The 18,006-nt window shown below is 43.5% G+C and overlaps 1 protein-coding gene across 1 annotated transcript in view; it reads right to left on the bottom strand.

Annotated features, from left to right (window-relative positions):
• Positions 1-725: 725 nt before the first annotated feature.
• The window catches only part of AATF (apoptosis antagonizing transcription factor), a gene marked incomplete at its 5' end in the record, with an annotated part of 77,172 nt that continues 59,891 nt past the window's right edge, over positions 726-18,006 (bottom strand). The window contains 1 exon segment of the mRNA XM_034752343.1: positions 726-2,212. Coding sequence (XP_034608234.1) covers positions 2,149-2,212 — 64 coding nt within the window.

Genomic DNA, 18,006 nt, shown 5'->3' with positions numbered 1-18,006 from the left:
ATCAGGCCACTTATTTAGGAACTGACAGTTCGGCATTTTTGAACATTTTGGCCAGTGCTTTCACCGAACCCCCACTGGATGAACATTCAGAAGTTCCAAAGAAGGGAACACTTTTTATAATCCTTGTCTTATTACAGACAAACGTCAAAGCAAAACAGACCGTTTTCAATGATCGAATAAACGTGTAAAAAAAATGACGTACCTTTACATTTTTGTAGAAGTGCTTTGAAATTCCTCAAGATAAAAAGCACCATGCACATGTTATTAATTGTCCTTATTAATTTACCACATACTACAGCAAGCCAAAGAACTGAGATAAGTTCTCAAATTCAGATGGAGAATATATCACTAGCATTGCAATCTTCTTTGTTAGGATCACCTCGTCAATGCATCAAGATGTGACTAATGATTCAATGCTTCTCTACCAATTAAAATGGCTGTGGGAGCCAGGACTCAGCTCACCAACTGATCTTGTGTCAGTGGCCTCTTCATTTCTCAGTTAGTCCATCTGTGAAATGGCTAGAACAATGCTTACCTCCCTTTAGGGATGTCATGAGATTTAAGCAATGGTCACAGAACTCTTCAAGATCCTGACATGACAGATGCTCTGTAAATGTAATTTGAATGAACCAAAAGAATACGGACTCCTTTGTTGTGCATTAAAATAAGTAACAGGTTAAAGATTTTTTTTAAAAAAAAAAACACCATTGAAGAGAGTTGATTAATTAAACTAGCATATATCCCTCAAATCCGCATTCAGACACACCAGATGCATTCACTGCACTGTCAACACTTGGTTAGTCAATGTACAGGCTAGTTTAATCAGATTAGTTAAAGAACAAAACAGAGCCAATGTAGTTAAACAAGTCAATGCAATGGCCATCTCGCTGTTATACTACAAACACATGCACACATTATTTATGCAAGATAATCTTCATCTGAGATTGGTCACAGCAGGCTAATAAATCCCCCTTATGGGGATTTAATTTTCAGCTTTTGACCTTCCGATGTAAAAAAAACAAGTGAATCATCTCCTCTTGCCAGATTTACACCGGTGCTAACCTCTGTCGAAAGTGTGTCACTAGTGGAGAGAAACGGACGAGGCCTCAAAGCATCCTGATCAGCAAAAATAATGGTGTTCGCGATCAATGCTGAACTGAAAATTCACAAACATTTTCCAATTGCAAAAATATCCCTGGTCATGCGCGTGCGTTCAGCTGGGAGCCGTTCCATGACTGACCTTTTATGCACAATAAGCAGTGCTTTTGGAAGCCCAGGAGTTTGGACTCTTTGGAATTCACGCAACCCATGGATGGGGAGCGCCTTTTTCCAGCCATGTTAATGGCATTTTAGCCATCGGCTCAGTCAATGCACAGCTGCGGCATTCGAAAATACTGCTGCAGAACCGTGCATTGCAAACGAAGGTTCAGGAAGTTGGTTTAACACAAACGTAGGTCCCCATTCAGGTCCCCATTCTGCAGTATGATCTGCTTAAACAGCCACCTTCGGAGCCCCCCTAATTTCAGTGGGATTCTAGACAGGCGTAAGGGTCTACTTGTGTGGATAAGATTTCAGGATCAGGACCACAAATACAAGATGATCAAAAAGGGAAGGGTATTGTATGTTCTTTAATTGGCAGGGACAGATTCTAAACTGAATTGCAAAAAATATATGGGGGTGCCCTCTTGCCAGGGTACATTTCCTTCTTAACTCTGATTCGATACTGCACAATTCAGCTATGGCGTCTGCATGAAATAAAATAATCCTCAGCAAATTACAAGACATCCTAACAGACAAGACAATACACACTTTCTGAGTGAACTTAAAAGGGAAGGGTGCTGGCGCTTCCCTGGACAGGACATTATCCACTTCACGCCGGTCTTGAAATCCAAGTTGTGGGCTACCGCATGGCTAAAAGCTCTCTCAGTGAACCCCACTGCGGCCATCACTAAGTGAACCACGGGAGTAGAGCTCTGAGCTACAAACTGCCCCGGATCAAACGGGCCAGATGTGACAACGTGGCGGCAGCTTCCGGCAGCACAGAGGCAAGAGCCAAATGCACACGAAGGATCCCACTGGGCTTTAGCCAAACGCAGAGAACAAAAGTAAGTGTTTGTGCATATGTTTTCCTTCTGCAAAGGCTTGATGCTAATTCTGCTTGGGTTCTTCGGGATGCGTGATTTTGCCAAACAGCGATCGATAAAGCTCCGTCCTGGGAAAAAGGGAGAAAGGGGGGGGAGGAGAGTAACTTTTCAAGGTCAAATTGGAAGCAAGAGGCAGGCAGCGCTACCATCCGCCGCTTCAAATGAAAAGGCCGTCGTATAATTAAAAATGCATACAACAATCTTTATTAATAAATACAAGTGTAGGGAAGAACTTGCGTAAGACCAATCATATGCAGTACAGAAATATGTAAATATTTCAGTGTGGCTGGATACCATCTCTCTAGGGAATGAGGTTTTCTATAAGTTTGCCCTTTACAGACAGCCTCTTCAAGTAAGAAAACAAGATTGAATATTTTAATAGGCTGTATGAGAATGCAATGCCATAAGGAGGATTCAATCAGACAGCCTATGTGGGACTATAATTTAGTTTTCATACATTTTCTTGGATTTGACGGTACTTGAAAAACAATGAAAATGACCCAGCAACAAGATTCCAATTAATATCACATATGCAGCAGTTCTGATAAGAGAAGCGAGTTTCCCTTTAAAAATCACCATATCATAGGCTGGTTTTCTTTCTTTATTTTTAAGCTTAAAACCTAAGTAGTCAGGGAAGGTGTGTGTGAGGGGGGGATTTATTTACAAACTTCAGCTGCAAAACAGAAATTCATGTGGTCATGGCAATCTAGAGAACCCTTAAGGAAAAAGCATTCGGACGGGGCTACATTCTGAGCTCCCAGTTGCACTCAAAGTAGAGAGGACACAGAAATACGGCAGGTAAAACTCACAGAAGAGAAACTACCTCCTTTCCGGTGCTGCTAACGTCGTCTAGGATTATTAAACCAAAGAATTTTAAATAAAATCAGAGGTGACGATCACCCAAAACTCAGTGAGGCCAGCAGCTGCTCAGCCATGATTTCACTGGGATTTGGGGTGGAGAAGGACCCTTTTCTGTCTAGTTAATTAATTCATGAGAGAGATGAAATTCAGACCTGGACTAAGATTTGGGCCTGTGTTTATTAAATACGTAAGTTGTTTCCTAAGAAATATTGTGCACATGCACATCGCACCCTAGACTATTATGAATGATACATTTATACAGTAGACAGAGACTTATCGGCTGCAGAGGAAAGCACTTATTTGTATGCCCTATCCCCTTCATCTGATTTCTCCATTTAGACTGGAACTGCCTATATCTCTGTACACTTGCAGTATTAGCACTAAGGGGCAGCAGTCTTAACAGCGGCCTCTAGGTGCTACCGGAATATAAAAAGAGATTATTGTTAATATTGTGACACACTTACAGTGTGTATATAATTTTGTACACACACACACGTATTACATAAGCAGCATTCCCAAACAGCCCGAAAGAATGGCTTGACATCACTTTCCTGAAGGTGACAGCTAACAAAACCACACAAGAAATGCACCTGCACTTTCGCAGAGCAATACAAGGGAGTGTGGGACACATACACACATTTCCCACGCTGTCTGCATTAGAAACACCCAGGCAGACGAGATGTCTAACCCTGGCCAAGGGCCTCTGGCTAGCCTGCCAAATGCCCTCCACACAAGAGACCCAGACTCAGCACTGTTTCCTGCAACACTCAGGGAGATGAAGAGCTAAAGAGGCAATCAGTTAAATCCCAAAAGGCAGGGAGCTTATTAAACTACATTTAGACCAATTTAACATTGAAAACCCGCACTGGAGGCCACCATCTTGGCTGAGGGGAGCTTGGCTTCACTGCTAAGTGGAAACAATGAGAGGCAGGTGGCCATTTTGAAAAGAGGCATCTTTTGCTACAGGCAATTTTATCTTCACTCCTATTGAAAATGATCGGAGATGGCTGCCATTTTGAAAAAGGCGACTACTTTGTGGAATTTGTGGTACAAGAGCATTACTTAGCAGCCATCCTCTGCTAAAGAGGCAATTTTAAATTACGAAGAAAAACAGCAAACAATGGCCATTCATCCTGAAATGCTATCTGCAAACGTAACCGTTGCATGAGATTTCAGTCTGTTTTAACCATATGGGAAACTGGAAGAACCTACATTAGCTCATTAGTAAGATCATTCAGCACAAAGAAGTCAGATACATGGGGCTACATTTCTTAAGGGCCCACTTTTAAAATCAATTTTAACTCATAAGCTAATTATCCAATTAACTGGAAAAGTCTCGGAAAATTAATTATTTAGTCAGAATAAGTATTTGGGGGAGGGAGGTGAAATACACCTTTACCCCGTATGACCCGATATAACATGAATTCAGATATAACGCGGTAAAGCAGCGCTCCGGGGGGAGCAGGGCTGTGCGCTCCAGCAGATCAAAGCAAGTTCAATATAACGCGGCTTCACCTATAACGCAGTAAGATTTTTTTGGCTCCCGAGGACAGTGTTATATCGGGGTAGAGGTGTAGCTGTATTCAGTGGTTGAATTCATGCTTTCAGCGCAAAGCTCAACTCAGCCTTAACTATGGAACTGAAACTGGAGCATCCAACAGACAGAGAGAGAGAGAGAGAACTGTTTAATCTATGACAGACTCAAAAAACAACCACCCCCAAACTCTTTGAAAAATGGAGCGGACATTTGAAAAAAACTGGCGAACCCTGGACTAGAAGCAAGTAAGATGGCAGGGCTAGAATCCTGGAAAAGCTCAACTGAAATGCACAAGGTGCCAAAAACATGGCGCTTGGGGACAAACTGTGCCATGCATGCCCTTCGGACATGACCAAACACAGTGAGGAGGAGCGAGGGAGAGAGAAGAGAAGGTGGACGTGGGGGAGTTTAGGTTCTGGTGCGAGCCGTTTCGTAATGAACGACAGGGGGAGGCCAGTGGCTCTGGAGAGGCACAGCTTCTTCCAACGACAATGTGCCACGGTCACTAGGTCAGAGAGAAATCAGCTGTTTTAAGTGTGAAAACTCAATATTGCATGTTAATAACACGGAGGGGTGGGAGGGAGAAGCTCTCTGTCTTCTGTCTCCCTCGCAGCTTTATATTGTATAAATGCAGAATAGCCCAGTGGAACAAACAAACCAAACTCCCCTGACAGATACAAACAGCCCTCTGATTCTACTACAGACCGCGGCTTTAAAGTCAGCATCTTCAGTGCGCTTTTTAAATAAATAAATAAATAAAGAGTGCTGCGTTACTCTGACTCTGCTACTCTTTGCAGCCTCCCTGCCTATTAACCGATAAGTATCACTGTCATTTGCTGTTTCAATTGAGAAATTAGATAGCATAAAGCAGGCAGTTTTACTGACAAAAAGGACGTTGTGACTTTAAGACTCCATCATTTGACTGGGGGGGGAGGAAAAAAAAATGCAGCGAGCGATGCTATTTAGTCCTTCACAATCATAGCCTTCCACCCTTGCCTTGCTTGCTTGAGCCAGACCCCATCATTACCACTGAGCAAATGTTTCCACTTGTACTGCAATATCAGTGAAATTCCTGGGCAGAAAGCAGCAGTTACTGTCCGCAGCAGGGTTCACATGTCAGGAGCGGAGAGGGAAATGCTGAAACCGGTGTTTTGATAGAACATCATTTCACACTCAGGTGGGCAAAGCTGACAAACATACGCCGGTTGCTCATGTCAAAGTAACTTGAAAGGCTGAGTGGTTTGGAACCTTTTAAGGAAACGTCACCGATTTCACTCCTTTCCTCCCTCCCCAACCCCCGACACAGCTCATTTTAAACAGCAAGGAGGACTAATCATATTGCAGCAAACGGCCTCAGAAAGATACATTCTACTGCCAAATGCATCACTTTGCAGGCTTCCTCCAGACACAAGGCTCCTGAGGTCTCATGAAATCGAGGCACATGCACTGATTATTGCCCCACTAGAGCCCCGGGCTCTGTTACGTCCAGATGAAGGTTCTCCAGTCAGAGAGTAACTCCGCGACTCACACCAGCAGACGCTCATGCATACACTTTTCCCACCCCGGGTGTTCGAACTCCCGCACAGAGGCCAGCGGAGATCTGCAGCTGCTGCCGTTTTCACACCCACCAGGCACTTATATTTGTACACGGGGGCTTACCGCCATTTCGGGCTCTTTGCTAAGATCCAGTCTTGTGGTCTCCAGGGCGTGTGGGAGATTCTCCCAGTTGTGTTCTGTTTTTGTTTGTTTGTTTCTAGGACCCATCACGTTCATTGGCAATAGGACAAGCCACCATCAGATGGCATCCCATGAAAACGTTTACTCTGTCATTACTTCTAAATCATACGCTCAGCAGCGGAGATACCAGACCTCAAATAAACTTTTGGATGGTGCCATGTGACCCGTCCCAAAGAGGTCTAATTCAACGCTGTCCCTCAGTAGGCTTATATCCAGCAGAATTACACACATTCTCATTCTGCTCTTTGGCACGTTGCCCTCACACAATAAACAAGCTGCTCTTTTTTATCCATAACCCACATAATAGTTAAGGGTACAAAGCCAGCCAGTTAACTCATGTTCCAACTCCTCTATCATCAGCCAAAACAGATCCCAACAGAACACACCCCATACACCTGGGGTGGCACATTTTGGGGGGGCCTATAGCACTAAAACAGAAGTCCAATCCGCAGCGTTGACTCTGCTTACAAACAGAGTAGAAAGCTGCTGCCAAACTTTCTGAGAGCCAAGGAGATTTTGCAGAATATTGTTTCCTCTGAATTGAAGAGGGTTATTAAACTCTCACAGGTATCTGTCTAGATAGGTCTAATTGGGTCATAGCTCCAGTATCTAAAGTGCCTCACAGTCATTAAGATATTTATGCTCCCGGTAGCTTTGTGAATTAGGGAAGTATTCTCCCCATTTTACAGATGGGGAAGTGAAAGACTGATATCAAAAATGACAGAGGGAGCCTGTGGCAAAAGCAGGATTGTAAACCAAGTCTCCCGAGCCCCAGTTCCGAGCCTTTCCCACAAGGCCGCCCTTCCGCTATTGTACATTCTGGGTTCCGTGCACCTGGTGCAGAAGAGAGTCGTTATACAGAAAGGGGAGTCACAAACCTTTTCAGGGGAACGTGGGTTGGCAATATGGGGGACATGAGGCCCCTTTCATTAGGGTTAGATGGGACTGGGAGGAAAGTACCACTAAGATCACAGGATGCGAAAGGCTCAGAATCCCTGCAGTAGGACATATTGGAACGGCTACAACAGGAAATGGGGACTGTGCTAAATGGAGTTCTGTACGTAGGAATGATCCAAAACAGATTCCCCCAAGATGCAGTTAGCCCTGGTTGGGAGCCATCACACTATTACAAAAGCAAATTCAGTGAAGTACCTACCTCCCCACCTACCCAAAACCACATCACATTTAAGATGCGCACACAAATCAACAGACGCCAGCCCCTGCTGGGCTCTCATCAGCCACTCACACTGCAATGGCCACAGAAGAATGCGCTAACATCCTCTGTACATTCAGTGGCACAGCAGGTACGACCTACCTGCCTGCACCTGGCAGCCAAGCAGTGAAAAAGGCTGATGGCTCGTGCTAAGGACACTGTGCCTGCTTTGAATTTCAAGCCTCCGGATTTGGATGGTTTTTGAGTGCACAAATGCATGCCCAAAAAGCCAGGGCTAAGTCAAATTACACATCTCAGGCTAAACTCAGCTTAACAGAGAAGCACTTTGAAATTTAAAGTCACTGCCCTGCCCCCTCTTCCCTACACCCAGTTAGTTCTTTCCCCCATTCCCCAGTGTTGTAATGAAGTTTAAATAGAACGAACACACACACACTTACTCTCTCTGGACAACCCCACACACACGCACACAAAAAGTGAAGGTACTGAGTTTTTGTATGGTACCAAGCAGGCACCTGCCAATAGCAGTAACTACTACCTTGAACATTTGCTGTCAGCATGGCTCTCTCTCTAATGGGGCACTGATGTCTCAAGGTTTCTCCTATTTTTGTTTGGTTACTTGGTTTACTCTGAGGGTAGAGGTGTTCAGGAATCAGCGTTCCATTGACACGGACCTCAGGGACCAACATTAGCAAAATCATTTTTAAAGCAAGCAAGTCCGGTAGTGGTGTTAAAAGTAACAATGCATCTTCCTCAGTTGGGTGATGCTGCCTGGACACAGAGAAGCTCCAACATTCAGAACACCACATCCCGCAAGGCACAGCACAGGGATAACTTGCCTGCCACACGCAGTACGGTCCTGCCACACCATCCAGACTGCTCTGCTGTGTCGCCCCCTCGCTCGTAAGAGTGGATAACAATAAGCCCTTTAGGCTCGCAGGCATGGGCCTGTGTGTTCCATATTGAAGTCAAAATTCTAGCAGGGCTACCTGAAAATTCCAGGTGTGAAAAACTACGAGCCAGCTCTGAGAACTGATTGCTGCCGAGATTACACCGTGCAGAGAGAGGTTATTTGTAAATGGGAAAGGGGGAGGGGATTGTAAGAAATGTTTTAGCCAGCCAAAAAATGCCAACCCTTTATTATTATTATTATTATTGCTGCATAGGCTACCTTTCCCCTGCAGCATCTCCCCTCCGCAGGATTTCACCATGCAGAGAGTAAAACTCATCAATCCTCCAGGTTTAACCTTGTCTCTGTTTCAATTCACCGGGGTAAGTGTGGGTTTTAATACTTTCAGGCCCCTGAAGGCTGTGCATAATGAACTCGGATTTGGGCTAAAAAACATATAATTTCCTCCCCCACACCCACATATATTAAAAATCAGATTTGAGCCAGTGAGTCAAAACACCCCACCCCATGTCAGGGAGGGAAAGGTGACTTTAGCACAAAAGGGTATTGGTATTAGCAATGTGCTGAGGAATAACCTAGACTGAGTAATTAATAGTACTTACACCTGAGGTAGAGTGTTTGGAAGGAGCAGGTCGATACAAGGGTCTTCCTTGAATTAAAATTTAACTTACCCTTTATTGCAACCTACAAAAGCAAGTAATGAGCACTAACATTTTTATTTCTTTTAAACTGTCATTTAGCCTGTAGAGGGGATAATTACCTATTTCCACTGTAGTAAGGTTTTATCACCCTTAGTGAGGCATTTTCTAATTTAATATTTTTACTGTATTATCATAAAACCTGTTTCTGGGGAAAAAATGATCACGAACCACATACCAATTTGCCATAAAACATGTGTGCGTAAGTACCTTGGCTTAATTATTTATGCTTTTCTTCTGAGCCAACTCCAAAGAGTGAGAGCACAGGCAATAGGTATTAGATACATCCAGAAGTGTTTCATACCCTCCCCCCAGCTCCATAGCCTGGCAGATCGTGTGTGCACATGGGCGAACCTGTGTTTCATCTTACTCTTCATTCAGCATCCCCATCAACTTTAAAGAAACCAGTCTTCTAACGCAATTTGTATCACCTATGTGGCTGCAAGAGTTTGTTTGGTGGGAAGAGAAAATAAAAGAGATGAAGGAATATCCAACAGTGGATTGTATGGAAGAAAGAAAAAAAAAAAAAATCTTTGCAACTACCATCATCCTAATTCGGCATACAGATGGGGGAGTTGTAGGGGCAGCATTCCCTGTAAGGGTGAGAAACCAGTGGCTTGTTCATCCTCCCATTCGTATCATAGTGAAGAGCCACAGAAACACTGACTGCTCCTCAAGACACTCCAAGGAGGTTAGGTATCATTATCCCCCATTTTGCCCCAGGCCACAACAGGATTAGAACCCAGGATCTCCTCCCAACTCTGTGCTCATTCCACTAGGCAACACTGCCATATTGATGCAAACAGATTACAAAACAACTAGAGTTGCCTGAAATCACATAGTTATATTCTTTAGAGCAGTGGTTTTCAACCAGTGGTCTATGGACCCCGGGGGGTCTGCAGACTATGCCCTAAGATTTCCTAAGGGGTCCACACCTCCATTTGAAATTTTTTAGAGTCTGCAAATGAAAAAAGGTTGAGAACCACTGCTTTTGATTAAAAGCATAAATCTTTTTATTTTAAAAACCTAAACACACATCCTCTCCATACACATGCCCGCCCCACTCCCGGTTGCGAATGAGATTTTGCCAATCTCAAAATTCCTAACATCATCACAGTATTTTTAATGGCTGTTTACATGCAAAGTCTTTCCTACCAAAAGGCAGGCAAGCACACACACTGGGATAGAATGCCCTTACTGAACATTAGTTACAAAAACATGTCTCACAAATATGAAAACTAGAGTCCGAAATTTTAAAAAGATCCCCACATCAACTACTTTTCCCATTTCCTGTTGTATTATTCCAACAAAAGAGAGTTGGCCAGCAAAAAAAGGACAAAACAAAAGAGCTAAAATTATAATATTATTTAATTTAATATATAAATATAATTATAATCATGCTATTAATTTTTAGAAAATATAGATGTGAAATAAACCGACCTTCACAATCTGAAGTGAATTCAATGCATAGGTGAAAGCAACCCCTTGAAAAAGGTAAATGGATACTTGAGTGATGTTGTTTGAATATTAATTTCTTTTTTTAAATTGCTTATATGTCTGACTACATAAAGAATGCCCTTCATCGCCATAATTTCGGTTACAGAATAAAAATGTGTGTCTCAATGAGGAGATCTCATGCAACGTCCAACAATCTATGATTAACATCAAAATAATGAAGCCAATGGAAGTCTAACTAGCAAGTGCATTGCATCTGCTGCATAAATTATATGAATGATGTCCTACAGCTAAGGTAGCCAACACATAATTATTTTCTATGTAGCAAACACGGATGCTACAATAAACCAGCAACTACAAAACATGCAAAACCACATCTGACCGGATGACACTGCACCATCCAGTAACACAGTGCTGCAGGAAGAAACGCCTTTTATATTCCCTTTAGAATCATGCAAGCTAAACGTTTAACAATACTATTATTTCACACGGTCAATATTTTCACAGAGCTTCAGGTGTCAGGATTCAATTCCACTTAGAATCCATGTGATGGGTTTATTATTTTACTTTGCTCATTAAGGAAAGGGGAAAGTTTGTGTCTTTACATGAAAATAAAAGGATTCTTTACTACTATATAAAACCACCGGCCTTGCATTTGGCTGGAATGCTGCTGAATGGTAGGACAGTGATGGCAAAGAAAGGGGAATCTCATATTGCTTAAAAGGCAAGAGGGTTTGTCTCCTTGTTTCTGGAGCTATGTTAATGTAGCAATGCTAAATGGATCACTCCCTCATTGTGCAAAGGTGTTGTAAAAATATTCTTTGATATATTTACCTCCCATTCTCCTACTTTCCTCACCCACACAGTCCTATTTAGGATAGGCCCAAGCAAGAGTCTGGATTCAAATTAATGGTATCTACTGAGATCCCAGTGATGGGCTCTACTGGGAACAATGAATTATTAATCCCAAAAAACAGCAGTGTGAAAACCATTGAGAGAGAGAGAGAGAGAGAGAGAGAGAGCGCGCTACCTCTACCAAAACTAGACGTCATCTGCAGATCAGATAGTCACTTACTCCCCTGGAAAACTTTTTGTCTGTTTCCAGTAACCTTTCGCCCACAGGAGTGGAAGTCAGATTACAAGCTCCCTGACACGTAGGGCAGACAGCCAGTGAGACAAAGCAAGCAAGCGCCTTTCTAATATTTATTTATTTATTTCTATTAACAGGTTTTACCCTAAATCAGCATATGCAGGATTGGAGTCAGCTCAGTACTTCCGCAGCAGCAAGTTAGTTTTGGATGAATGTGCCCAGCAGAATAAGAAGCAGAGATCTGTTCGGTGTTCACCAGACTTGCATTAAATTACCAGTGTCTTTTAAAACAAGGAACTCGGAATATTGTGCAGGTCCCTGCTGTCAGATGTACATGCAACTCCCCGCTCCTCCAGTTTAGGAAGTGTCTGGCCACAAGGTGGCACTGTCTGACTCATTTCCCCACCAAAGTCGTGAACACGGAGGAGTGCAAAACTCAGGCTATAAATTACCCAGCAAGACAGCTATCCTCACCATGCTCGATGCTTGAAGGAGATTCAGAAAGGTCTGTTTCAATTCCCTCTCTCTCGGTCAGGTCAGGATTGGGTCCTTCAAGCTAGTGCAAATGCTTTTAGCCCCACGGCTTTAAATTACAAAAGATGACGTGTGACCTCTGGCTTGTCTCATGAGACCAGGCACAAGATTTATAAATATTTAAGAAAGCCAGTTCTAGCCCTAAACAAAAGGACTCTGCACACCTCGCTGAGGATGGATATAGGGAGGGGGAGAATAAAGGCACATGGAAGGATTGTTTCTCACGGTATTTTCCCCTCCCCGCACTCAAGCCAGGCATGGGATTCAAATCTATCCTCACCCACTTGCTTAATTCAGATATTTCTCCTTTATTCTATCTTGCACTTTTACAGCCATCTAGATAACCCTCTACCTGCCCTCAATGCTCGAGAGCAAGAAACTGGGCAGTGAGAAAACCTCCCCTCATTCTGGTTTGTCTACCGTTCGTATCTGCATGACAGCTTTGGGTACCACTGCAATGAGCGCTAGACAGATACCTAAAGATAAAGTAGGTGGGAGCACCAGAAATGTGGATGCAGATTAGTAGTTGGGGAAGCAACGAGATATGGGGAGATAAAGAAACCTCTAATGTACTCCTGCACCATCGTTGGCCGTTCCAATTCCCATCATAAATTTCCGCTAAATTTTAGAAACTTTTCTTCTCTGATCTCCCTTGAGTAGATTTGTCACTGTAATATTGTATGTGTACATACACAAAATGCAAGGAGGGGAATTTTCTTTGTGTACTTTAATACACCATGTTCCTGGGATGATTTCCCTCTTTCACAGCTTGACTGTTTTATAATAGATTTGACGCAAGAGAAGACAAATTGTCTCACAAAGGAGATCTTGCAATCTCACAAATCATTTTGCAGCTCTTAACCGTTTTTTTTCCCCCTTAAAAAGGAAATTTCCATAACTCAGGAGTTTGTCTCCTTGCTAAATATGTTGAATATTAAATGTAAGGGCTTGATGATTCCAGAAAACTGGCATTAGCCAGGGTCACATTTTCTGTTTCATGACTGCCAGCTTTGAAAAGATGAAGCTCCTTGTTCAAATACCAACCCCTTTAACAACTATAGTTAAAAGCCATGGGATGCTTAACTGCTTATACGTGAATCAATTTCTAAAAGAGTGAACTACTGGTAAAAACAAAACAAAAAAGATGCCCACCAAACAAAAACGATACACAGGAGCTGTGGGAAGAGCATCCTGGGAACACCGATGCCTCAGACCAATAGTTGAGTTGAACGGTTTGTGTTTCACAGGAGGACATGTGCCTTGCTGGCGTTCCAAACAATTCAGAAGCAGCGGAAGGTCTATTGCTAAGCCACCACCAAACTCCAGGCTCTGTCACAAGCTCACACAGTTGTCCAACATGAATCAGCCAGGTTGAGACAGCTGCAAGGGTGTTGGAGTGACGGTTCCCCGCCAATATTTACAATAGAATACCCCGGCAATGTCAACAAGCCCCAGGAAGGGGTCTCTTCCTAGAAGCTGCAGTGTAAACGTCACAGGGCTTAACCCTTCCCCATGGTGTAATTTAGGAAACGGGGCTCATTCGCAAGCTAGCAGAATTTTTTTTTCCACGGAGGAGGGTGGGGGAGATAATATTCAAATGGATTACCCCGGATGTTAGCATTAATCAATGAGAGTCACAGGATTAAACCCACACCGAGTGGGCCAAATTTTCCTCTTGGTTACGTAAATCTGGAATAATTCCACTGAAGTCAGTAGAGTTCCTCTGGATTTACACATGTGCAAGAGAGAAGCATCTGACTCACTAGTTCCAGAAAGTGTCACTTCGGTTCATTTTATTTATTTTAGTAGATTCGGTGTTGGTGAAAGGTGCTGGATTGACAGCCGGAGAGCCCAAATTCCACCGTTAATCCAGCCTCTTGGTGGTTTAATACCAGACACGGAGTGTGCTGAGTAAAGGCTGGTATCTCATGAACTTTTTTTTTTTTTTTTTAACTCTTATGTAATGGAAGTAAATTAATCCTTTAATGCCAGGATTTCATACGACGTACCCCCCACCGCTCGCAGTGAGACGCGCTGTGACTGACAGAGCAATAGCAGTAACTTCGAGAGTAAGAAAGGCTGATCAGGAAGAACATGTCACCCAGGTCAAACCCAAGCAAAACAGTCTAAGTCAGTACCTCACGGGCAGCCAGTTAATCTCCAGCTTTTGTCAACATCCTGGCAAGGGCTGGTGCTGGAACTGCCTTCTCACTGTAGACTGGGTTTGTACTCATGACCATACATTTGATCCTGCGTTACGCAGGCTACGGGACTTTCATGAATCAATTCCTGCTTCAAGCCCAATCGCCGTGGTAGAACTAGAGCATATGTTTTAGAAAAACATCCAGTGACGATTTAAAAATTGCCAGTAGTAACAAGTCTACCACAAGGCTTTCAGGAGACAAAACGCGAGCCAATAGGCACATGTATGAGAAAGTGTGTACTGATTTTTTTTATTTGTAATTAAGAACAGCGCAATGACAGATAACTGGGTTTCTCCATGCTACGCCAATCTCAAACTGCATGGGAAAAAATATTCAGTGAACACCATTCATGTGTCTACGAAGACGACAAAATAGTTCCTTTTCGATGTATACAACTAAAGAGCAATAAGACCTGTTAAAACAATTCTTAGATAGAAGTACAACCAGGCAACCATGTGTCTATTATTGCATACATGCCCAAGCACACCAGGTATAGTGTGTGTGGTTGAGGGGTGTGTGTGTGTATATATTGTACACATGAACACACACATATAAAAGTATATACACACAAACCACATGTAGTACATACATTATATATATACAGCTGTCCACCACCACCACACACAGTTGTCCAGATGACAGTAGGGATACAACAAAAATAAGGATTAGGTGTTTTCATAAATTCTGCAATCTAGGAAGATTTTTCATCTTGCTGTTTTATATAGTTGATAGGTATAATCAACAATGGCCTTGGACCAAAATCCCAGTTCCCTCCCTTTCTAAATGTTGGGAAAATCCAGGCCCTGATGCACACACTTAGTGTCTCCTGCCCATCTCTATATGGGCAGATGATTCCAACTCCAAAAGGTCCCAATTCTGCTGACACTGAAGCCAATGGAAGTTTAGTCACTGACTTTACTGGGCACAGCCACAGTGTGATTTCCAGGCCGTTACGGAAGAGCTCATTAGGGCATGAAGGGAGGAAGCCACCAATTATAACAGTTAATTTGCATACTACATCTGTACTGGTTACCATGCTGCAATGGTTGGCTTGAACCTCTCTCACGGTGCGGAAAAAAATCTGTCAAGGCTTCATAGCAAATACGTCCTTCTGGTGATGCCACAGGGCAAGATATCACAGCTCAGCACTGACCAAAGAACCATTTTCCAGCCTGACCCTACACCTGCATCGTATACAAAAGAACTGCAGTAAGAAATAGGCCCATGAACGGCATCAGCTGCATTTTATTTTTCTAGCCATTTGGAATCTGAGAGGTTTGAAGGAGATTCCAGTATTCTGCTCTTTTTAAAAATACTGCGTATAATACAGGCACACACCCTATGAGATGGGCGGGCTCGCGTCTTTGTTGGGATGAATTTGGGATGACTGAATTACTTTAACAGATTAATAGGTGTTAAGGCCGGAAGGGATCTCAGACCATCTACTCACATCTCCAACATAACACAAGCCACTGAACCTCACTCACTCACCCCTGCACCGAGCCCAATGACTTGTGCTGGACTAAAGCCCGTCTTCCAGAAACGCATCCAGTCTTGACTTGAAACCTCAAGAGATGGAAAATCCACGTCTTCCCTTGGTCGTTTGTACCAGTGGTTAATCCCCCTGCCTGGTAAAAACTAGCCGCTTATTTCTAATTTGAATTTGCCTGGCTTCAGCTTCCAGCCACTGGTTCTTGTTAACTAGAATAAGCAGCCCTTGAGTACCTGCCATTTCCTCCCTGGGAAGACGCGAGAGACCATAATCAAGTCTCCTCTTGATCTACTTTTTGATAAGCTCAACAGACTGAGTTCCTTAAGTCTCTCACTGAAACTTTTTAGAGGTGACTACACCTACGCACACACTCCAATGGATGTGGACGTGACAAGCAGACGCCTACGGTTCACAGCCCAGTTGTAAAACATATAAGAGTTTTCTTACAATAGTCAGCCAACATAGGTAAAGGGAAGGATGATATTTGGGTTCAGGCACTGGACTGGAACTCAGCACGTGTGGACTCTATTCCTGACTCTGCCAAGGACTTCCTGGGTCGCCCTGGGCAAGGGTGGCTTAGGGGCAAATTTTCAAAAGCACCTAAGGGATTTAGGAGCACAAGACCCATCAATTTCCAATGAGATTTGTATTCCTAAATCCCTGAGCATTTTTGAAAATCTCTCCCATCACCTATCTGTGTCTCTATTTCCATAAATGTCTCCCAACCTCAGGGGGGGTGCTGGGAAGGTCAATACAATTTGGTTTCTATTAATGGGATTCTCAGACGGAAGGGGCTACACAAGTGCTATTCAGCTCCATCAGTATCAGTTTCATTCCTTACACAGGGAGCAGGGGAAGCAGGAAACTGCACTGCACCCTGAGCCATCACCTCTTCTCTCTACACATGCTGCAAATTAATACTTCCAGCAGAAGGCCATGTGAGGGCCTGAATGGAAGTTGAGGATGCCTGCACTACAAGGACACTACTTCCTACAGAGAGGGAGGGAAATCTCGCAGACTCCAGAGGCCTGCAGGCAGAAACACTCTTATTTTAGATATAGCTATATTTATGTATTTTAGATCTACTGTATAATTAGGCTCAGTCCTCAGAGATGGAAAAGTGTCACGGGCCCCCTGTACACTAGAGGTACAACCACACTCCTGTAACCAGGCCATGGCACATTCCAACTGGCCGGATCCCCACACACGCATGCGGTGTGTCCACGGAGCACCTTTTTGCATATCATGACCACGCTGGTGCATCCTCACTCACCACACAGTGCCTGTGCATGTCTGTTTCAGTGCATTCTGTGATAACCTGCCCAGCTTCCCCCGATACCAGGGGAGTACCTGCATGCAAGAAATACACACATCCGGGCAATACGCTGCACAGAGCTGGGAGAAGGGCAGATCAGTTAATCCAGTTACCCAGACATAGCTGGAAGCACTTGTCTACACAGCCAAATGGTATTACAGCCTAACAGGAAGACAACGAGCAAGGAGACACATGGCATAACTACCCAGAGTGAGTAACGGTGTGTTAACTACGCTATGTGATGACACAGACCAAGTCACTTACTGGGCACAAACTTTGCTCAAAGTTATATCATCTCAATGGGGCCTCAGGTCCCTTAAGAGAAGGAAGTTTCCCACCAGAGGAGATATTTCATGGGAAGTTCTACAGTGACAGAATCCCACTACCTTTCCACATGCATGTTCTTCACACGAATCCACCTCACGGCCGGTACAAAGTTTTGATTTGAAACACTTGCCACTGTAAATAACCCAGCGAAAAGCTAACACATACGGCCTCTTCCCCTGGATGAATCCCTGTTCTGAATTTCACTTTGCACTTGAGAGTGTGGTTGGGTTTTGGTTCTTCCTGACATGACTGCAGAAAAGCCTCCCCTTTTTTTGCTTCCCATTTCTGCGCTGGGTGCCATCTTTAATGATGATGTATGAGTGTCCTTTCCTGCAGCACAGCTGAGGAGGGGGTCAAACATGTGACACCGCCAGCATGGTGTATCAACAAGCGAATTATAAACCGTGTCAATCCGAGTTAATGCAAAGCTGTAATCCTCTTTAACAAGAGATCAAATCAGTGCCATGAGTTATGTTCATTCTGTAATCTGATAAGAAATAGAGTGAGCCTCTAATAAAAGAGTAATGAGAG

The sequence above is a fragment of the Trachemys scripta genome, chromosome 18 (assembly GCF_013100865.1).
Source record: "Trachemys scripta elegans isolate TJP31775 chromosome 18, CAS_Tse_1.0, whole genome shotgun sequence".
Lineage (NCBI taxonomy): Eukaryota > Metazoa > Chordata > Testudines > Emydidae > Trachemys > Trachemys scripta.
The sequence above is the reverse complement of the archived record's forward strand: the minus strand, read 5'-3'. Positions and strand labels throughout refer to the sequence as shown.